The following is a 22590-nucleotide window of genomic DNA, read 5'->3' as shown; positions in this document are numbered from 1 at the left end:
ACACAGTATGTTCTCACTTACTGGTGGGAGCCGAATGATGAGAACACATGGACACATGGTGGGCAACAACACACACTGGGGTCTGTCATAGGGTGTGGCGGGCTGTCTCTTATACACATCTAGATGTGTATAAGTCCAAAGAGCCAATACGATCCTAATCAAAAAGAACAAAACTGGAGGCATTACACTACCCAGCTTCAAAGTATATACTACAAGGCTACAGCAACCAAAACAGCATGGTACTGCTACAAGAACAGACACACACATCAATGGAACAGAAGAGAGAACCCAGAAATAAGACCCCACACCTACAACCATCTGATCTTTGAAAAAGCTGACAAAAACAAGCAATGGGGAAAGGAGTCCCTTTTTAATGAATGGTGCTGGGAGAACTAGCTAGCCAGAGACTTGAAACTGGGCCTCTTCTTTACACCATATACAAAAATAAATTAAAGATAGATTAAAGACTTAAATGTAAAACCCAAAACTATAAAAACCCTAGAAGAAAATCTAGGGAATACCATTCAGGACATAGGCATGGGCAAAGATTTCATGACGAAGATGCCAAAAGCAATAGCAAGAAAAACTAAAATTGACAAATGGGAACTAATTAAACTAAAGAGCTTCTACACAGCAAAAGAAACTATCATCAGAGTGAACAGGCAACCTATAGAATGGGAGAAAAAATGTGTAATCTATCCATCTGACAAAGGACTAATATCCAGTATCTACAAGGAACTTAAACAAATTTACAAGAAACAAACAACACTTTGGGAGGCCAAGGCAGGTGAATCACAAGGTCAGAAGATGGAGACCATCCTGGCTAATGCGGTGAAACCCCGTCTCTACTAAAAATACAAAAAAATTAGCCGGGCGTGGTGGCAGGCGCCTGTAGTCCCAGCTACTCGGGAGGCTGAGGCAGGAGAATGGCGTGAACCTGGGGGGCAGAGCTTGCAGTGAGTATAGATCACGCCACTGCACTCCAGCCTGGGCGACAGAGCGAGACTCCATCTCAAAAAAAAAAAAAAAACAACATCCCCATTAAAAAGTGGGTAAAGGACATGAACAGACACATCTCAAAAGAAGACATACATGCGGCCAACAAACATAAGAAGAAAGCTCAATATCACTGATCATTAGAGAAATGCAAATCAAAACCACAATGATATACCATTTCACGCCAGTCAGAATGGCGATTATTAAAAAGTGAAGAAACAACAGATGCTGGCGAGGTTGTGAAGAAATAGGAATGCCTTTATACTGTGGGTGTGAATGTAAATTAGTTCAACCACTGTGGAAGATGGTGTGGCAATTAAGACCTAGAATTAGAAATACCATTCGATTCAGCAATCTCATTACTGGGTATATGCCCAAAGGAATAGAAATCATTCTATTATAAAGATACAAGCACACATATGTTTACTACAGCATTATTCAAAACAGCAAAGACATGGAATCAACCTAAATGCTTATCAATGATAGACTAGATAAAGAAAATGTGGTACATATACACCATGGAATGCTATGCAGCCATAAAAAGGAATGAAATCACGTCCTTTGCAGGGACATGGGTGGAGCTAGAAGCCATTCTCCTCAGCAAACTAAGGCAGGAACAGAAAACCAAACACAGTATGTTCTCACTTACTGGTGGGAGCCGAATGATGAGAACACATGGACACATGGTGGGCAACAATACACACTGGGGTCTGTCATAGGGTGGAGGTGGGAGGAGGGAGAGCATCAGGAAGAACAGCTAATGGATGCTGGGTTTAATACCTAGGTGCACTAAACCAGCATCACACACATTTACTTATTTAAGAAACCTGCATATCCTACACATGTACCCCTGCACTTAAAATAAATGCTGGAAATGAAAAAAAAGCTCAACATCACTAATCATCAGGAAAAAAAAAATCAAAACCACAATAAGATACCATCTCACAACATTCAGAATGGCTATTAAAAAGTAACAAAACAACAGATGCTGGCAAAGCTGTGGAGAAAAGGGAACAGCTTATACACTGTTGGTGGGAATGTAAATTAGTTGAGCCACTGTGAAAAGCAGTTTCAAAATTTCTCAAAGAACTGAAAACAGAACTACCATTTGACTCAGCAATCCCATTACTGGAATATACCCAAAGGAAAATAAATCATTCGGCCAAAAAGATACATGCATGCATATGTTCATAGCAGCAATATTCACAATAGCAAAGACATGGAATCAACCTAGGTGTCCATCAGTGGTGGACTGGACAAAGAAAATGTGGTACATATTCTCCACAGAGTACTATACAGCCATAACAAAGAACAGAATCATGTCCTTTGCAGCAACATGGAGGTAGCAGAAGGCCATTATCCTAAATGGATTAATGCAAGAACAGAAAACCAAATACTGCATGTTCCCACTTGTAAGTGGGAGCTAAACACTGGGTACACATGGACATAAATATGAGAACGATAGACCACTAGGGACTAGTACGGGGGGGAGAGAGAAAAAGAAGGGAAATGGTTGAAAAATTACCTGTTGGGTACTACACTTAGTACCTAGGGGACAGGATCAATCAAACCTCAATCCTCAGCATCACATAATATACCCATGTAACAAACCTGTACATGTACCCCCCTTGATCTAAAAGGAAAGCTAATTTTTTTTTAAATGGGCACAGTGAATTTCAGCATTGCACATACAAAATCCTTTTAAATAATCTATGATCATGAATACAGGAAGTTTCTGATTTCAAATCCTGGGTCTAACAGATACTTATGACTGCTAAAATCATGTACAACGCACTAGCTGGTGGCTTCCATTGTATCAACCGTTGAAGTTTTCCAAGAAAAGGAGTTGATGTGCGGGTGTTGGGAGCTTCCAACAATGAATTTAACCTCATTTATATCATAGCCTTGGCAACTTATCTCCTTCCCTCAATGATGGTTAAAAAAAAATGTGGCTTAGAATGAACTGAGTAATTGAATTGGCTTTGACATGACTTACAGGCTTTATTTGAATTTCTTTTACGTACAATGGGTATCACAGCCACCTTGCTAAAGTTCACAAGAATATTTGCAACAACTGTTGTTACCCACTAGTCCTTAGTGTGATATCTCATTTTTTTTTTCAATCCTGATTGAAAATTGACACAACAACAACAATCATCATTCTTTATTCATTCATGCAACAAACGTGCTGCATACTTAATAAATCCTGTACCATCCTAGGCACTCTAAATAAATTATCTTTCATCCTTAAAACAATCCTGCAACATATTCTACTGCCCATGTCACAGGTAGAAGATCGGGTAACTCAGGTCTATGTAGGATTAATACACTCTACTCAACTTTACCAAGAAAATGTGAAGATTACAAGCCAAATATCACAAGTCTTTATATTGGCATTTAGTTGTATTTGCATAGGTAGTAGGTAGCCTTTCTTGTTGGATAATTTATTTATCTTAAGTGCCAAGTAAAAGTTTTCTCCTGACATGTTTACCAAATATTAATAAGGAGGTCTGATGTGGGGTTTAAAAATGGCAAATTATTAACTACAAAATGATGACAGCTGCTGAAATTGGATGCCTAACAATATGTAGCATGAATTGTTCAGACATTGTTACTCTAAACATCTGCATAAAGAGCTGAAATCTTTGGATTAAGAAACGGGAGTGTAACTCTGTTTTAAATCATAGTTACTGCCTCTCAAATATTTAATTCTCAAATTTGTTCTTAAAGTTACATCATTTTAAATCAAACAACAAGCTGGCCATGTACAGATATCAGTATTAGAAATTAGACACCTAAATTCTCAATTTCTAAAATACGGATAGGTCCAGAATATTTGTATCGTATGTTGTGCCTGCACACTACTCCAGCCAGGGTGAAGGAGAGACTCCCAGAGGTTATGACGTGTTCTTTATGACAAAGGTGTTGGCATTCTTTGGGAAAGGGTAAAGCTTTATTTGACACTTTATTTTAAACATAAATTTTGACAAAGAGCTTTATGTAATGAACCAAGATATATAAAGAATCACCATCATCAATAGCAAAAAAGGTTTACAACAAATACAGAAGCAAAAAGTCATATCACAATAGTAGGCTCACAAGTAAGAGTGTTGGCAGAGTCAGGTGCACCCATGTTGTCCCTTGAAGAAATAACTTTTGTCCAGCTTTCTTTACCATTTGAAGGTGTGTTTTATGTGCTTCCATAAATTAGTTGTGCTTGCTTCCAAAACTATTTACACTCATCATACTTGCTATTGTAATTATGCAGTTCTACTAAAATATGCCATAAGCTGAAATACAAGCGTGCAAAGAGAAATATTTCTATGAAGAAGTTGAATGCTTTGAAAAGATAACAGAAACCTGCAGAAAAAAATTTCTGGGAATCTTAGAAGATTTTGGGATGGCAGGGGTGGGTGGGGTAACATTCTAAGAGTATTTTTCAATTGGACTACCTCACACATGTCTTCAAGAGCTTGACCAGCTAAAAAGAAACCTAAACACTGGAAATGACCTTGGTCTTATAATGTTGACACAGTCATATTTATGAATTTTTTTTGAGGTGGAGTCTTGCTCTGTCACCCAGGCTGGAGTGCAGTGGCACGATCTCGGCTCACTGCAACTTCTGCCTCCCCGGTTCAAGCAATTCTCCTGCCTCAACTTGCCGAGTAGCTGAGATTACAGGTGCCCGCCACCATGCCTGGCTCATTTTTGTATTTTTAGTAGAGACGGGGTTTCAACCATCCTGGCCAGGCTGGTCTTGAACTTCTGACCTCGTGATCCACCCACCTCAGCCTCCCAAAGTGCTGGGATTACAGGTGTGAGCCACCGCGCCCTTACTCATACTTATGAATTTTAGGTTAAACTGAAATATTTAAGATACATGTAAATTGTGTCCTTTTGTCTTACTTTTTTGACCAATAATTAAACAATAGTAATTTGTTATTGCTATTATACGTGAACTTTGATAAAAGTCAATAGCACAACACTAAAGGGCAATTTAATAAAGGCAGTCCTGGCAGATCCAATTATAAAGTCATCCAGCAACCTTAAATGATTCAAGAATGTAGCCAAAAGTACCAAGAGAAATGGATGAATAACATGTCTGATAATTTCCTAAATTTGTCTCAGATGTGTTCTTCAAGAGGCAGTCTGTAGTATGTGACTGTGACAGACATACTGTAAGGTACGACCCCACTCCCATATTACCTTCCTCTTATTGTTTATGACCTGTGTAACCCCTTTGTCTGTGACTTACTTATAATCAATAGAATATGGTAAAGATGATGGGCTATCACTCCCAAGGTATTTGATATAAATCTCCATTTTAGACTGCAGTGAGAGATTCTTCTTGCTACCTTGAGGAACACTAAGGGGTTATGTTGAGCAAGCGCATGTAGCAAGGCATTGTGGGTAGCCTCTAGGAACTGAGGGTGACCTTTAGATGACAGCAAGCAAAAAACTGGGATCTTCAGTTATACAGCACAAGGAAATCACTTCTGCCAACAGCTTAAGTGAGCCTAAAAAATGGATTCTTGAGCTGGCCACAGTGGCTCATTCCTGTAATCCAAGTAAACTGGAAGGCTGAGGTGGGAGAATCGCTTGAGCTGAGGACCTCGAGGATGCAGTGAGCCATGACGGCACCACTGCACACTAGCCTAAGAAACACAGCAACACCCTCGACTAAAAAAAAAAAATTATTCCCCAGTCAGGCCTCCAGATGAGCATGCAGCCAGCCAACACCCTGACTCCAGTTTTCTGAGACCCTGAACAGAGAATCTATGGAAGCCACGCTCAGATTCCTGACCCACAGACACAGAAAATGTGGGTTGTTTTAAGTTACTGAGTTTCAGTGATTTGCTACACAGCAATGGAAAACTAATAGTTATTTATTACCTTTATGTAATAAATATCTGTTTACCTTTATGTCCCTCTTTCTGGATTGTCAGCTTGTTCAAAGGGAGGGATTGCGTCTTCATTTACTTTTGTTCCCTACTCACTCTGCTGTTTAGCACAACTGTCTGACATACAGATGGTCAGTGTGTCCTGAATAAAGAGTCCAGCAAATGAATGAATGAATGAATGAATGAATACAGCACTATGGTACTTCTGCATTCCAATAAATGTGTTAAGCGCCATGACATACTGCTTTTCCCTCTAATATCTCTTGGTTAATCAACATGCTGAGAAAATGAAAACTATTTCCTTTTCTAAGAAAGTCATTTATCTTCATTAAAATGGAACTACTGTCCTATTTTCTGGTCATACTGTTTGATTAGCTCCTTCTGGAATATTTCATACAATTCTCTATGGTTTTTCCTAGCCTACATAATTTTGTGTCATCAGTTACTTCAATGAGCTAGCTACTTTTCTCCGACTAATTATTTCATATACTAGGCACCAATTCCTGAGGCACCCCATCAACTCCATTCTATGAGGAAATTTGCACAAATATCCTTTTTCTGAACCAATTTAAATACATATGAGAACCTGATTTCTCATTCTGTCATTAGCGATAATAATCATATTCATACTTTTGGATGATCAAAGTACTTTACACCAATTATTTTGTTTACCTGTAGAGGTAGACATGCTATATAACCCCCATGTTTTGGATAAGAAAACTGAGGCAGAAAAATGCTTTTGGAGCAAGGTATTTGTTCTGTGAACAATGTATTAGGCACTGAAAATACATGGAGCACCATATTTAGAAAAAAATGAAAGGAAAACAGATCTGTCTTGTTTGCCTTATCAAATTGAATGTTTCCTACAGTTTTATCTGTGTTTTTTCCATTTTTATTTTTTTTCTACTGGTATTTCCACATACAAAAGCTAGGCTTAAGCCTTCCCTACGTGACACCTAGGAAAATACAATAGGCTTCTGTGTGCTTTGGGCTCATCCTGGCCCTGTTTATCCAGCACGGGACTTAAGAGAATGCCTTGCTAAGCTTGATTTTATTGCAGCTGAGCATCCTACAGTGAATTCCTGGCGCCCATTTTTCAATATGCAAACATGTTGGCTTTGTTAAAGATCCTGGTAGATACTTCATTCACCTTCCTTCCCAATCCAATATTCTCTGGTTTTTGTTTGTTATTTCATAACCAGAAATTCTCTATGCAAAATCTCTATGCAAAATAACTAGCTTATTGCCCACTGAAGCAAAACTTCACGTTTGTGCATGCTGCCTTGCTTTATGCACATGTTGCCCCTTCAAGTCAATATGCCCTCTTGGCTTATGTTTGACAATTCAACTGCTCTACTCGTTTTTCAAAACAAGAACAACATTCACCTCATGATTAACTCTATCCAGCTCTACCTGGGCCTTCATGCTTTGGCTCCCATAAGCCTGAACTTTTTCTTCTTTTTTTTTGAGACAGAGTCTCACTCTGTCGCCCAGGCTGGAATACAGTGGCATGGTCTTGGCTCACTGAGACCTCTGCATCCCAGGTTCAAGCGATTCTCCTGCCTCAGCCTCCTGAGTAGCTGGGATTACAGGGACCCGCTACCACACCCAGCTAATTTTTGTATTTTTTTGGTAGACACGGGGGCTCACCACGTTGGCTAGGTTGGTCTCAAACTCCTGACCTCAGGTGATCCGCCCACCTCAGTCTTCCAAAGTGCTGGGATTACAGGCATGAGCTACCGTGCCCAGTCTCATGAACTTCTTTAATTTGCTTGCATTCCTATCAATGGTTCTGGACCAGCAGCATCAGCGTCACCCAGGAATTTATTAGAAACACAAATTCTTGGGCTTCAACTTCAAATATACTGAATCAGACATATTAAAGGTAGGCCCCTCCAATTGTTTTAACAAACCCATCATGTAATTCTAATGCACTTTAACGAGTAACAACCTGATTTATCGGTGTACGTAAATATATAAGTTAAAATATATATACACATATAACTACCTAAATAATACATCACTAAAAAATTACATCCCCATAGCACTTTGGGAGGCCGAGGCGGTGGATCATTAGGTCAGGAGATCAAGACCATCCTGGCTAATACGGTGAAACCCTGTCTCTACTAAAAATACCAAAAAATTAGCCAGGTATGGTGGTGCCTGTAGTCCCAGCTACTCGAGAGGCTGAGGTAGGAGAATGGCGTGAACCTGGGAGGCAGAGCTTGCAGTGAGCCAAGATCACGCCACTGCACTCCAACCTGGGTGACAGAGCGAGACTCTGTCTCAAAAAATAAATAAATAAAAAATAAATAAATTAGACCCCCATTCAGATTGCAAGCTGTTTTGGATAACAGGAAACGTGATAAAATTTAACTAGTATTATTATTGTTTTTCTAAATCCCCTTAGCACATAGAACAGTGTTTTTCACAAATTTTATGCTCATTACACATATTTGGCTGAATGCCACACGTTTCTTTATCCCATCTTGACTCATTAATATTTATTTAAGCACCTTTGACCAAAGGGACACAAAGAAAATAAAGTAAGTATAGCACATTATCCTCATTAAGTATGTATTTGCAGCTCTGATTAAGGCTAGGAAGACTAAATTAGTTCCGCACACAAAGCTTGTTGTCATGGGGCTCCTCCAGGTTAGACTTCTATGACCCATCTCCTGGGGCTCCTATGTGCTTCTGTAACCACAAGGCTGCAATCAGACTGAATTATCTGCACCTCTCCAACAGCATCTCTAGGCTGTAACTTCTGCCCAAAAATGTCCTCTACTCACTATCTGCCTGGATATTTCCAATGTATCCTACAAGGCTTATCTTCAGGAAGCTTCTTGACCTCCAACATAGTAAGACACTCCTCTCTCGTGCTCCTGGGCTACCCTCTATTTACCCTGATCCTGGCACTTGCCACACTGCATTCTGAAATAATTGCCACCTGTCTGTCTGCTCCACTGCATTGTAAGGTCAGGGTTCTCACTGCTGTATTCCAGTGCTTATCACACGATTGGTGTTCAACATTTGTGGACTGGGAAAAATATAAGTGGGTAAAGTTTGGTATCAATGTAATTCAGTTTTCTATGTTTTAATTTCCTCAAATAATCACACATTAATATATTTTATGCTAATGACAAATTTAGTTCAGAATAAGTATGTAAATTTGTCTCTGCTGGTGGAAGGGGTCAGGGACCCCTGAGGCTACTTCTGTACCCCTCCTATTATCTAGTGCACACTGACACCAATTTTTGTAAGCAGGTATACCAGTGATCTAGAAATAGAATGCCAGGCATGGGATGAGCATAAGCATATACTTTGCTGTGTTTTCAAGTATCACCTGCAGACATAGGATCATTTGCATATGCCTGCTTCCCATCAGGGAAGCCTTCTTGAATGTCCACCAGATGAGCTCCCTTGAAAATACAGTTAATGACTAGTCACCATGCTCAACAGAGGAAGAGGTGATTTTCTAGTGATCGGTGTTTCCTAATCACCTACCAGAGAACTGGGGCAGGCAGAGGTGAAAATGAATGAACAAATACCTTTCGGTGATGATCTTCAGGCCAGTAAGCCCTCTTATCATCACTTAGGATGAGGAACAATTTGTTCAGAACACTACCAAACACTAGCAACTTGGTTTCCTACAAAAGGAAGACGTTCCAGAAATAACTTCAGCATTTAGCACGGATTTCTGTTCTCCTTCACTACTCTGGCATGCTGTCTGACAGGACGTGGGACTGCAGAGAAGCCAACCTCACAGCAAAGTCATGCTTGCATTGGCCACAACTGTTTGTAAGCAGTGCCAGAAAATACGGTGTTGCTTAGCCCCGAGATTCTTCAGGAGCAGGTCACCCCTGTGAGAAGATCACCTTCCCATCCTGTGGGCATCCACCTCTTCATGGCTTATTCCTGAAAGTCTGAAGACTCAAAATTTAATGTTTTTCTTCATTTATTTCTAAATAAAGATGTTCTCCTCATGTAAGAAACTGCTTATTTTGACGAAATCAGGAGAGATTTTATGCATATATTCATAAATAAATTAAACCTCTCTATGTTGATGAAGAAAAGTTAAAAATTTAAAGTGACATCTGTAGCAGCCCTCAGCACAGTTTCCCATCCGTGAAAACTCAAAGAAGAAAACTCTCAACGCTGACAACCATGACGTGAAGACAACCTTGTGTTTCGATCAAAGGTTTGCAAAAACGTTGCTGACTACAGGGCAGGTGACGATTAATGGAGGAAAACCAATTCTGGAAACACTGGCTGATGGAGAGCGCACCAAAGGAAGGGGAGGATAGTTATTCCTCTCTGCCCATGCGCCTGCTGTCTCAGAGACCCAGGATCAGTACCAACCAGAAGTCTAAGAGCACAAGAATGAGGAATCATGGCACAAAAGGATGAGTGGTAAGTGTTCAAACCAGTTAAAACAAATATGTCTCTAAATAATCATTGCATATTTTTGCAAAACAGTGCCATTTCTTTATGATCTAAGAAAATGCAATAATTACCTAGATCTGAAATCACCAAGACCAAACAGTAGAGTGAAGATAATGAGATAGTAAAAGGGTACAAAATTCTTTGTCTCAAATTGGACTAACTCAATAACGTGAACAAAGTCCATAAACAGATATTAAATTTAGTATTATATTAGATATTAGAATTTAGCATCATAATAAACATCTCAAATGGGGGGAAATGAATAGTTTTACATACTGTTTTAGAACCACTACCGAACCATTTATTATAAGTTAAAATGAAAGTCTTGCCTAACTGTGGCCCTAAGTTAATTTTAGATAGCTTAAAGATTTAAATATGAAGACGTTACTAGAGGAAAACAGAAATGTATGGTGTAAAGAAGAGCTTTCTGAGCATTATCCCAATGCAAAATCCAAGAAAGAAAAATACAAATATGTAATCATGAGCTTGAGTTAACCGTTTTGTGTTTGCGCTTTCTCACTGTAAGATGGGGTATGATAAAAGAACCTCTCATTAGGGTTGTCTGTGTGTCAGCGCATATGTGAATGCAGCTTATATGCATGAGTGCATGAGATAATACATGCAAAGTACCTAGCATAAGGCTGGGAACGTGGAAAACACTCAATGCATGTTAGTAAAGGAAAAAAAAAGGAGGAAACTGAATTTAACGTATTAACATAAACAGGTACTTACTCCATATCACTGGGGGCAAAGGGGAGAAACCAGCTTCCAAAGCAGTTGGGAGATCCGTTTCCTCTTAAAAAACTAAAATGACTCAGAAATTTACTATAATAATACCTTATTAAATAACTGATAATTTTTCACTCAACTTATTTAAAATATTATTCATATGGTGGTGGCTCATTTTCAGCATAGCTGCCTATGCAGTGGCATTTTAAAATGGCTTTATGTTGGCTCTGGATGAGTTATTTGAAAAAAAACAGCTTTATTAAGAAATAATTTATCATAAATTTTACCCATATAAAGAATACAATGCAGATGTTTTTAGTACGTTTACAGAGTTGTGCGACCATCGCCATAAATAGTTTAGAACATTTTTGTCATTTCCAAAAGAAACCCTGCACTCATTAGTCTCCCTACTCTCGTCATCCATCTATTAATTTTTAATATAGTCCTTCCAGTAATATACTTGAGTTACAAAGTTTATATTTATATGACTAAAATATAAATATTAAAATATATAAATATAATTTATATACATCTTTTATTTATATAAATAATATATAATATTTATATTATAGATTTCATATTATAAAAGCATATGAGGATTCTGAGCAGATGGCAAAGTAGGAAGTACAGGAAATCTGCCTCCCCACCCAGACAACAATTACACTGGCAGAATCTGTCTGATGCAACTATTTTGGAACTCTGGAATCTACTGAAGGCTTGCAACTTCCAGGGGAAGGTGAGGATAGTAAATTGTAGTTAATTTTGGTCAATTTCACCTATAAGCACAGTAGCAGGTACCCGTCCCCCACTCCCCAGCCCCACAGCGGGCAGTTGTGCGCATTCCTAGAGTAATCCGAACACAACTTGCAGGAGATGGAGTGAAAGGACCCTGTCTTCCAAATGTCAAGGATCTGTGCTCCACTCCTATTACTTCTTCTTATCACAGAGGCACAGAAAAAGAGGCACTGATGTTCCACCTCCTCCCTATGTTGTTCCCCCTCCAGCTTATGCTGAAGTAACTTCCAAAGGATTGAAAGGCCAATGCCTTTTTCTTTTAACCTCTTTCATTATTTTCTCTTTTGGGAGGTAAACATTGAGGATTAGGACATTCAACTGCAACCATATATATGCGTACATTAGAAATTCAGAGCACATGTTCAAGAGAAGGTGCAGGCTCAGAAAAGACCTGAGACGACCTTAATTTATACCTCAGGCTGACCCCTGGCACCAAGACAGCCAACAACAGTCAAAAAAACCAAAACCAAAACCAACCAAACCAAAAATAGCAAAACCTAAGGAAGGGAGAGAATCCAACTTACAGAATTACCATATTATTAAATGAAAATGTCCAATTTTCTACAAAAATCACAAGGCACACAAGAAAACAGAAAAGCAGGGCCCATTCAAAGGACAAATTAAAACAGAAACTGTCCCTGAAAAAGACCTGATGGCAAATCTTCTAGACAAAGACCTTAATTTAAAACAACTGTCTTAAAGATGCTGAGAAAAACTAAACGATGACATGGAAAAGTCAAGAAACAATTTATGAACAAAATGAAAACATCAGAAATAGAAACCGAAAAAGAAATTTAAAAAAAAAGATATTCTGGAGCTGAAAAGTACAAGAACTGAAATTTAAAAATTTAAAAATTCACTAGAGGGATTCAAAGGCAGATTTGAGCAGGCAAAAAAAAAAGAACCAGTGAACTCGAAGCCAGGATAATGGAAATTATTAAGTCTGAGGAATAGAAAGAAAAAGACTGGCTGGGCATGGTGGCTCGCACCTGTAATCCCAGCACTTTGGGAAGCTGAGCGGGGTGGAACACAAGGTCAGGAATTTGAGACCAACCTGGCCAACATGGTAAAATCCCATCTCCACTAAAGATACAAAAAAAAAAAAAAAATTAACCAGGCATGGTGGCATGCACCTGTAATCTCAGCTACTTGGGAGGCTGAGGCAGGAGAATCACTTGAACCTGGGAGGTAGAGGTTGGGAGCCAAGATCGTGCCATTGCACTCCAGCCTGGGCAACAGGGCGTCTCAAAAAAAAAAAAAAAAAAAAAAAAAAAGAAGAAGAAGAAGAAGAAGAGAAAAGACTGAAGAAAACTAAAGAGCTCTAAGGGACTTGTAGGATACCATCAAGTCAACCAACAATACACTGTGGTAGTCTTAGGAAAAAAGGGAGAAAGATAGAATATATGAAGAAATAATGGCCAAAAATCCCCCAAATTTGGTGAAAAACATGAATATAAACATCCAAGAAGCATGCAGATAGGATGAGCATGGAAGCAGGATGCACTCAAAGAGGCCCACACCAAGAAACAGTATAATCAAACTGTTAAAAGACAGAGATAATTTTGAAAGCAGTAAGACATAAATAGTTACATACTAGGGATCCTCAGTAAGATTATCAGCAGATTTCACATCAGGAACTCTGGAGGCCAGAAGGCAGTGGGCTGATACAGTCAATGTGATAAAAGAAAAAAACCCGTCAACCAAAAGTTCTTATAAGGATACAGGAGAAAAAAACAAAATGTTTTTCCTCTGTTTAACTACTCACAATCAACACAACACAGAATACTTCATCTCTGACTACTAAATTGTGTGGAGATTTCTCTCTACCAGCAACCAATCAATTCTTCAGCAGACACTAAATGGGTATCCTTCTTCCATTCCGATACTACCTACCCAGCAATAACGTCACATCCCACAGATTGAGGCTTACTTAGTCCCACAAGACTGGCTCCCATATCAGATGCCAGTCGCCAGGTACTAGGTTGCCACATATACTTCTGACCGAGGGTTCATGATATGCTCCTTAGGCTTTGATTAATTTGCTAGAGTGGTCCACAAAACTCGGTACAAAAGATACGTACGAATAGCCAGATGGAAGAGATGTATAGGGTGAGGTAAGGGAGAAGGGGTACAGAACTTCCATGTCCTCTTTGGGCCAGCCAACCTCTAGGCATCTCCATGTGTTCAGCTATCCAGAAACTCCCTGAGACCATTCCTTTTGGACTTTTATGGAGATTTCATTATATAAGCATGAATGATTTAATCATTAGTCACTGGCAATCAACTCAACCTTTGGCCCTTCTCCCCTCCCCAGAGGCTGCAGGGTAGGACTGAAAGTCCCAACCTCCTGATGAAGACTTGGTCATTCAGGTGACCAGCCACCACCTGAAGCTATCTCAGACACCACCAGCAACTTATCATCTCATTAACAAGCAAAAGACCCTCTTATTGCTCAGGAGATTCCAAGGATTTTAGGAGTTATATGCCAGGAAACAGGGACAATGACCAAATATATATTTCACAATATCACAATTCTATATCTGGCAAAACTGTCCTTTAAAAGTGAGGGAGAAAGTAAGATATTCCCAAATAAACAAAAGTTGAGGGAGTTTGTTCCGAATCAACAGACATGCCCTGCAAGAAATGCTAAAAGGAAAGCAGGTTGAAATGAAAGGACACTAGACAGTAACTTAAAGCCATATGAAGAAATAAATATCTCATTAAAGGTAGTAACATGGGCAATCATAAAAGCTAGTATTACTGTAACAATGATGCATAACTCAACTTTTTGTTTTCTATGGGACTTAAGAGTCTAATACAATTTTTTAAAAGCAATTATTAGTCTAAAAGCTAGTTTTATCATACCTTTGGTTGGTAACTCATTTTTCCTACATATTTAAGAGACCTCAAGTCAGGAGCTTGGCCAAAACGGTGAAACCCTTTTAGTCTCTACTAAAAATATAAAAATTAGCCAGGCGTGGTGGCAGATGCCTGTAATCCCAGCTAGTCGGGAGGCTAAGGCAGGAGAATTGCTTGAACTCTGGAGGCGGAGGTTGCAGTGAGCCAAGACCGTGCCATCGCACTCGAGCCTGGGTGACAACAGTGCAACTCTCAAAAAACAACAAAAAAAAGTGTAATACAGAAGGAAGATATATATAACAATTATAAACATTTAAGCATCTAGTAACAGACCATCAAATATATGAAGCAAAAATTGATGGAACTGAAGAAAGAAATTGTTCTACAGTAATAGTGGGAGACTTCAATACCCCATTCTCAATAACCTACAAGAAACCCAGAGGGAAGATAAGTAAAGAAATAGAGAACTTGAACAAAACAATAAACCAACTAGATTTATACAGACTACTCTACCCAACAACAGAATTCACATTCTTTTCAAGCGCACATGGGAAAATTTACAACCTAGACATATACTAGACCTCAAAGTAAGCTTCAATAGATTTTAAAAGATTACAAATTTTCTTCTCTTACTACAACCAGATGACACTAGAAATCAATAACAGAAGGAAATTGAAAATTCAAACATTTGTGGAAATTAAACAGCACACTCTTAAACAACCAATGAATCAAAAGAGAAATGACAAGGGCAATTAGAAAATAAATAGAGACAAATAAAAATAAAAATACAACATAACAAAACTTAGGGAATAAGCAAAAGCAGTGCTAAAGGGCAAATCTGTAGCCATATGTGCTTACAATAAACAACATGAAAGACCTTAAATCAACAACCTAATGTTACAATTTAAGGAACTTGAATGAGAAGAAAAATTAAACCCAAAGCTAATACAGGAAGGAAATAATATAGAGTAGAGGTAAATGAAATAAAGAATAAGAAAATAGTAGAGAAAATCAATAAAACCAAAAGCTGTTTCTTTGTAAAGATCAACAAATTGACAAACATTTAGCTGGAGGACATACACTTCCTAATTTCAAGACTTACTACAAATCCCCAGTAATCAAATCAGTGTGGTATTGCAAAATTATAGACATACAGACCCATGAAGTAGAATAAAGAATCCAAAAATAAACCCTCACATTTATGGTCAAATGATTTTAACAAGGTGCCATGACTATTCAATAAGGGGGGAGGGGGGCAGGGCGGGGGCGGGAAATCATTTCAACAAATGATACTTGGAAAACTGGGTATCTCCATGCAAAACAACAAAGTTGGGCCTTTATGTAACATATACAAAAATTAATTCAAAATGGATCAACCATCTAAACATAAAACCTAAAACTATAAAGCCCTTAGAAGAAAACAGGACCAAAGCTTCTCCACACTGGATTTGGCAATGATTTCTTGGATATGACACTGAAAGCACAGACAATAAAAGAAAACAATCTGAGCACTTCTGAAAATTTTAAAAATTTGTACATCAAAAACCATTACCAACAGAGTAAGAAGGCAACCCACAGAGTAAGAGAAAATATTTGCAAATTGCGTACCTGATAAGGGATTAATATCCAGAATACCCACAAAACTCCTGAAACTCAATAACAAAAAACAAACAATCCAATTCAAAAACAGGCAAAGGACTGGAGGAGACAGTTCTCCAAAGAAGATATACAAATGGCCAATAATCATATGAAAAGGTGCTCAACCTCACTAATCATTACGGAAATTAAATCAAAACTATAATGAGATAGCACCTCACAACCATTAGTATGGCTACTATTAAGAAAAAAAAAAACACAAAATAACAAGTGTTGGCAAGAATGTGGAGAAACTGGAACCCTCGTGCACTTGTGAAGATGTAAAATGGTACAGCTGCTATGGAAAACAGTATGGCAGCTCCTCAAAAAATTAAAAATAGAATTACCACATGATCCAGCAATTCTACTTCTGGATATATACTCAAAAGAACTGAAAGCAGGGTCCTAAAGAGATATTTGTAACCCCATGTTCACAGTGGTATTAATCTCAGTAGCTAAAATGTGGAAGCAACCAAAATGTCCATTCACAAATGAATGGATAAACAAAATATGCTCTATGCATACAATAGAATATTATTCAGACTTAAAAAGAATGGAAATTCTAACAGATGCTACAACATTAATGAACCCTGAGGACATTATATAAGTGAAATAAGTCAGTCACAAAAAAACTAATACCGTATGATTCCAATTATATGAGGTATCTAGAGTGGTCAAATTCATTAAGACAGAAAGCAGAATTGTGGTTTCCAGGGGCTGGAGGGTTGGGGGAAATGGGGAGTTATTGTTTAATGGATACAGAGTTTCAGTTCTGTGAGATGAAAAGAGTTCTGTGGATGGGTGGTGGTAATGGTTGCACAACAATGTGAATGTACTTACTGCCACTGAACTGTACACTTAATCGTTAAGACGGCAAATTTTGTCATGTGCATTTTACCACAATAAAAACCATGGAGAAAAAGCTATAGAAAGCTTAATTAGGATTTTGAATGCAATGACAGTAATTTATAGAAGAATTTGAAGAGAACGGGAATCTTCATAACGTTGAGTCACCCAGGATCAGGCTGTATCTCTCCAGGTTAAGTTCTATTCCTTCAATAAAGTTTTTACTTTACCCCATGAAAAAGAAAAGTATATGTATGTGTGTATACACCATGCACATGCACCCACACAGACACACACATATACCAGTATATGAAACGTACTCATTCCTGAGTTCTGGAGTCATGTCAATATTTGGGCTGAAACCTGGATGCACTACTTACCAGCAGTGTCATCTTGGGAGGTCATTTAACTGCTCTGCTTCTCATCAGTAAAATAGAGCAAATAATACCTGCCTCACAGACTTGTGGTCAAGATTTTTAAAATGGGAAATCAGCACTAAATGCTAGTGCAGCTCCACAACACGTAAGGATTCAATCAAAATCATGTCATCATCAATGTCTCTGGATGGTAGAATTAGGGATGACTTTTAATTGATACTGGACACAAACTGGTGCTTTCCAAACTCTCCACAGTGAACATGTGTTGCTTTCGTGATGAAATAAGACAACTAAACATTGTTTAAAGCCATCTAGAGGGATGGCTAAGTCAAGTGGAGGTGAGCAGGAAGCTAGGCTTCTTTAGCTAAAGAGTGCAGCTTCTCATCTTTCAGAGCGTTAATCCCTGTAGCTGCCAGCAGGCTTGGACCAGCCCTTGATGCTGACTTACAGATGTCTCAAGCTGTCCTGTTTCCTTGTGAAAAAAGACAATGCCTCGGCCCCACCATTGCCACACCACGTGAAGGCAGCTGTCTGCCCATGTCAAGTCCTCCTGAGCTAGGCCTCAATGGCCCCCGCCTGCTGTCTGGGATCTGGTTGGCAGCACTGGCTGCTGTCTTAGGGGTAACATCATTCCAGCCAGGAGGTAAGCAGGGCATTTCTAAGTCAGCTGTCTCACATCCAGTATGGTCAAGACCAACAGCTTTTGAGTCAGTAAGACCAGGGTTCAAAACCAGGTTCTGTTAATCTCCAAAACCTCTAGGGCTCTGCTTCTCTTAACTACAAACTAAGGATGACAGCTACCTCTATGACTATAAAGAGATTAGCTCAAGGCCTGGCATGTCATAAGAAGGTAAGAGGACTTTAAAACATCATCATGCTTCTCGTTCAAGACATCTCCATGATAGACACAAGGAATATCATTTTAGACCAGTGAAAAACACTGACCCATTGAATCTTCCGTCAATTCCATTCAACACCTATGTGAGGACCTCCTGAGTGCCAGGCACAGCTGAAGGCACTTGGGATACATCAGTGAATAAAAGGGATGAGGACCTCTCCCTTCCTGGAACAAAGGGAGATGAATAATACTCAATACACATAGAAATAAATAGGCTGGGTGCAGTGGCTCACGCCTATAATCCCAGCACTTTGGGAGGCTGAGGCAGGTGGATCACGAGGTCAAGAGATCGAGACCATCCTGGCCAACATGGTGAAACCCCGTCTCTACTAAAAATACAAAAATTAGCTGGGTGTGGTGGTGTGTGCCTGTAGTCCCAGCTACTCGGGAGGCTGAGGCAGGAGAATCGCTTGAACCCGGGAGGTGGAGGCTGCAGTGAGCCAAGATGGCGCCATTGCACTCCGGCCTGGCGACAGAGCAAGGCTCCGTCTCAAAAATATGAAATAAATAAACGAAGTATGTATAGAAATTGAATACACATAATGAATAAGTGTGCTAGAGGTGAAAAGTGCAAGAAAAAAAAGAAGAGGGCTGAGTGTGCAGAGGCAGAAGGCAAAGGCTGTCACGTCATTAATGTGAGTAGCCGAGCAGGCCTCACTGGGAAGGTGAAATTGGGCAAAGGCCAGAAGGAAGAATTATCTGGGACAAGCATCTGAGGCCTCAAGCAAGGGTGAGCCCACTGTGTGGGCTGAAGGAAGAGCAAGGACGCTGGAATGGCTTGAGCAGAGTGAGGAGGGGAAGCAGAGGAAGCGTCAGGGAAGAATGGGACCTTTATTCTGAGTCAAAGAAAGAGCTGGAGATTTCCGAGTGGAGAGAAACTTGATCTGAGTTAAATGTGATAATTAACAACATACTCAAAATCTACACATAATCTTGCTCCCTTCAGTAAGGGCATCCAAGGCATGACTAAATCCTCTCTCTTCTTGGACTCACTGCATTCTCTCCTCCATACGACCAAGACAAAACCCTAACCTGGCTCGTTCAACCTGTGGCTAAGCTAAGTTCTTGGCTAGAAAGCACTCTGAAAACACAAAGGGTGAAGGCTCCATGACAGCAATGATTGACAAACAGCAGTAAGGCCTCCCCAGTATCGAGAAAGGTCTTGGGGTTTCTCCTAAGTGTAAAAATAAAACTAATCCTCAATGTTCTGACCTTAATGGACCGAGAACCCTCACCTCACCCCACCTCCACCATTCTTTCCTGAAGAGAGACTATGTTCTGCTTCACAAAGATAGCCCAAGCCCAACACTGCACACCATACTCAAGCACTGAGGCTGCCCCTGAGAATAGCATTCTGGGCACAGGCAGTTCCTTACCAGCCATGACTCATTTTGTTGTCCTTTCACTCACAATCACATCTCATCACTAAAGTAAAAAGTAATCTTTAGAATTGATTCCTCCTATCATTACGCATTCCATGCATGCAATAAAATATCACACATACCCCATAAACATGAACAAATATGATGTATCAACAAAAAAAACTACAAAGTAAAAATGAGTTTGAAAATGGAAAGGAAACAGTCATCTTTACTAATGAGGCTGAATCTCTTTGTTTAAACAACAATGATATGAAGAAGACGAGGTAGATTTGCGTGCGAAATGTATTTGAAGTGGAAAGGCCGCCATCCAGTCTTTTGCACAGGGAATCCGGCCTTCAGGAAACGTTGCCATCATGAACCCAAATGTTCTGTTTTGTAACTCCAATTATGAAAAACAGACCAGCTTACAGAATCTGGACCCTGGCCCAGTGACAGAAATACAGAATTACAGTTCTCTAAAATAACAGAGCTAAATGACAGCCAGTCCTTTCTGAATCTGGAATGTCATTCCGGATGGAAAAGAGAAAAAAAAAAAAAAAAAAAAGACTGCCAGGGGAAAGCAGTTCCATTCCAATACCTGAATATATGAGTAATCATGGTACTAAATATTTCTAAACTCGAGAAAGTGCACGGAGTGTCCGCAATTCCACAGAAACGCACTTGCCACCACATTTAGAGAAATCTAAAGAAATGTTCTACAAGGCCCGATATTTAGGGCAATGGTTTGAACTAAACCTCTGTTTTATCATTTACAATTTCCTTTTAAACTAGGGTCATCCTTTGATGCACAATATAAAGGCATCAAAGATGAAGGGTTTCCTTATTATTTCTGATTTAATCACCAAATACATTTAGACTTCGTTCCGTTGTATATATATGAGCAAAACATCCAAGCATGGATCAAAACTGAAAGTAGGCACAGAGTGAGGAATACAGTTGAAGGCAACCTGGCATTTTTTTTTTAAATGTTTGAATTAACAACATCAGTGACACATGGCTAGCATCAAAAATTTTAAATAATGATTAGAATATAAAGGAAAAAACTAAAATTACCCCACATGCCACCATTCAGAAATATTTACTGTTGACTTTGGGAAATTATATTTTCCATCTTTGCTCATGTAAAGATTGCCAGTTCTTTTTTTTGTTTTTCCTTGATATAGAGTCTTGCTTTGACACCCAGGCTGGAGCACAGTGGCGTGATCTCGGCTCCTGCAAGCTCTGCCTCCTGGGTTGAGGCCATTCTCCTGCCTCAGCCTCCCAAGCAGCTGGGACTACAGGCGCCGACCATCACGCCCGGCTATTTTTTCTTTTTTTTTTTTTTTTGTACTTTTAGTAGAGACGAGGTTTCACAGTGTTAGGCAGGATGGTCTTGATCTCCTGACCTCATGATCCGCCCGCCTCAGCCTCCCAAAGGGCTGGGATTACAGGCGTGAGCCACCGCACCTGGCAAGATTGCCAGTTCTTTATTTTTTCATTGAGTTGTATAATTCACCTTCTGTAAAATTTTCAAAATCATGTTATTGACATTTAATATATATGCACTCACATCTGTTTGTATCCTTACATTTTCTGGTATTTATAATGTGAGATAATCCTCAAGACCTCTTTTGTCCATCCTTTCCTCTCCTTCCTGTCACCATCTGAGTCCCGCTGTATCGTCTGTCTCTGGGCAATTCCTAACCAGTCTCCTCTCTTCGAGTTTCACCTTCTCTAACCCACTCCCTCTGCCGCCCATTATGTGGTCTTTCATTCATAAATCTAACTCACTCCTCATTGAACATTATTTCCTGGTCCCGCTGCATGTCTTCAGGCCTGAGGAAGGCCTGCCTGCCCGGCAGTGGCCCAGCAGGTCTAACCCCTCCTGCTGCTGCAATGCGCCATGCCTCTACAAATTCACACGGCTATTCTGTCTATCTGTCCCACCTGCAAACTCAACTGTTCCTTCAAGTGTGTCTCTTCTTCTACTGCCTTCTTTGATGTCCCAAACTCAGACACCTTTGCAATACGTTCACCTACTCTGTACGCACCCCCATGACAGCATCACATCAACATTTGCTTCAACAGTGATCTCACCAGCCTGCAGCCCTTGAAAAGTAGGGATAGGTTCTTTTCAGGTTTGTATGTATAGCACTTTGCTAGGTATGTGGCATACCCCCAAAATTCAATAAACATCTGTTGAATACATTAATCTTTAAAACCACACTGCTTAGCAGAAAAAATGGAAGTGTTCAATATTAACTAAGCTATGGGACAAGCACACGGAGAAATGTGGCTCCTGTCAGTGTGCAGCTATCGAGCCAGAGGAGAATCAGGGCAAGCAGGGCCCAGTGCAGCCACCTGTGAGCTGGGAGAGGCTGCATCAGTCAGCCCTTTCCAGAGACAGAACCAGGAGAATATGAAATACACACATGCACAGAGATTTCAAAGAATGAGCCTACCCAATTATGGGGGCTGGCAAGGCCAAAATTCACAGCGCAAGCCTGCAGGGTGGAAACCTGGGGGCAGGAGCTGATGTTGCAGTCTTGAGGCACAATTTCCTTCTTTTCAGGGAAGCCTCAATTTTGCTCTTTTTGCTCTTTAAGGCCTTTGAAATGATTGGATGAGGTTCACCCAAGCTAAAGAGGATAACTTCTTTTTCTTAAAGTCAGCAAATTATAGATGTTAATGACATCTACAACATACCTCCATGGTAACATCTAGATTCACATTCAAGTGAGTAAGTG

General features: G+C 39.6%; 1 protein-coding gene across 1 annotated transcript in view; it reads right to left on the bottom strand.

Moving 5' to 3' along the window:
- Nucleotides 1-22590, bottom strand: part of LOC105553835 (microtubule-associated tumor suppressor candidate 2-like) — a 366625-nt gene that overhangs the window by 41161 nt on the left and 302874 nt on the right. The window contains exon 8 of the mRNA XM_011999993.1: nt 9449-9547. Coding sequence (XP_011855383.1) covers nt 9449-9547 — 99 coding nt within the window. The remainder of the gene's footprint in view (nt 1-9448; nt 9548-22590) is intronic.

The sequence above is a fragment of the Mandrillus leucophaeus genome, unplaced genomic scaffold (genome assembly GCF_000951045.1).
Source record: "Mandrillus leucophaeus isolate KB7577 unplaced genomic scaffold, Mleu.le_1.0 Scaffold61, whole genome shotgun sequence".
Taxonomy (NCBI): domain Eukaryota; kingdom Metazoa; phylum Chordata; class Mammalia; order Primates; family Cercopithecidae; genus Mandrillus; species Mandrillus leucophaeus.
The sequence above is the reverse complement of the archived record's forward strand: the minus strand, read 5'-3'. Positions and strand labels throughout refer to the sequence as shown.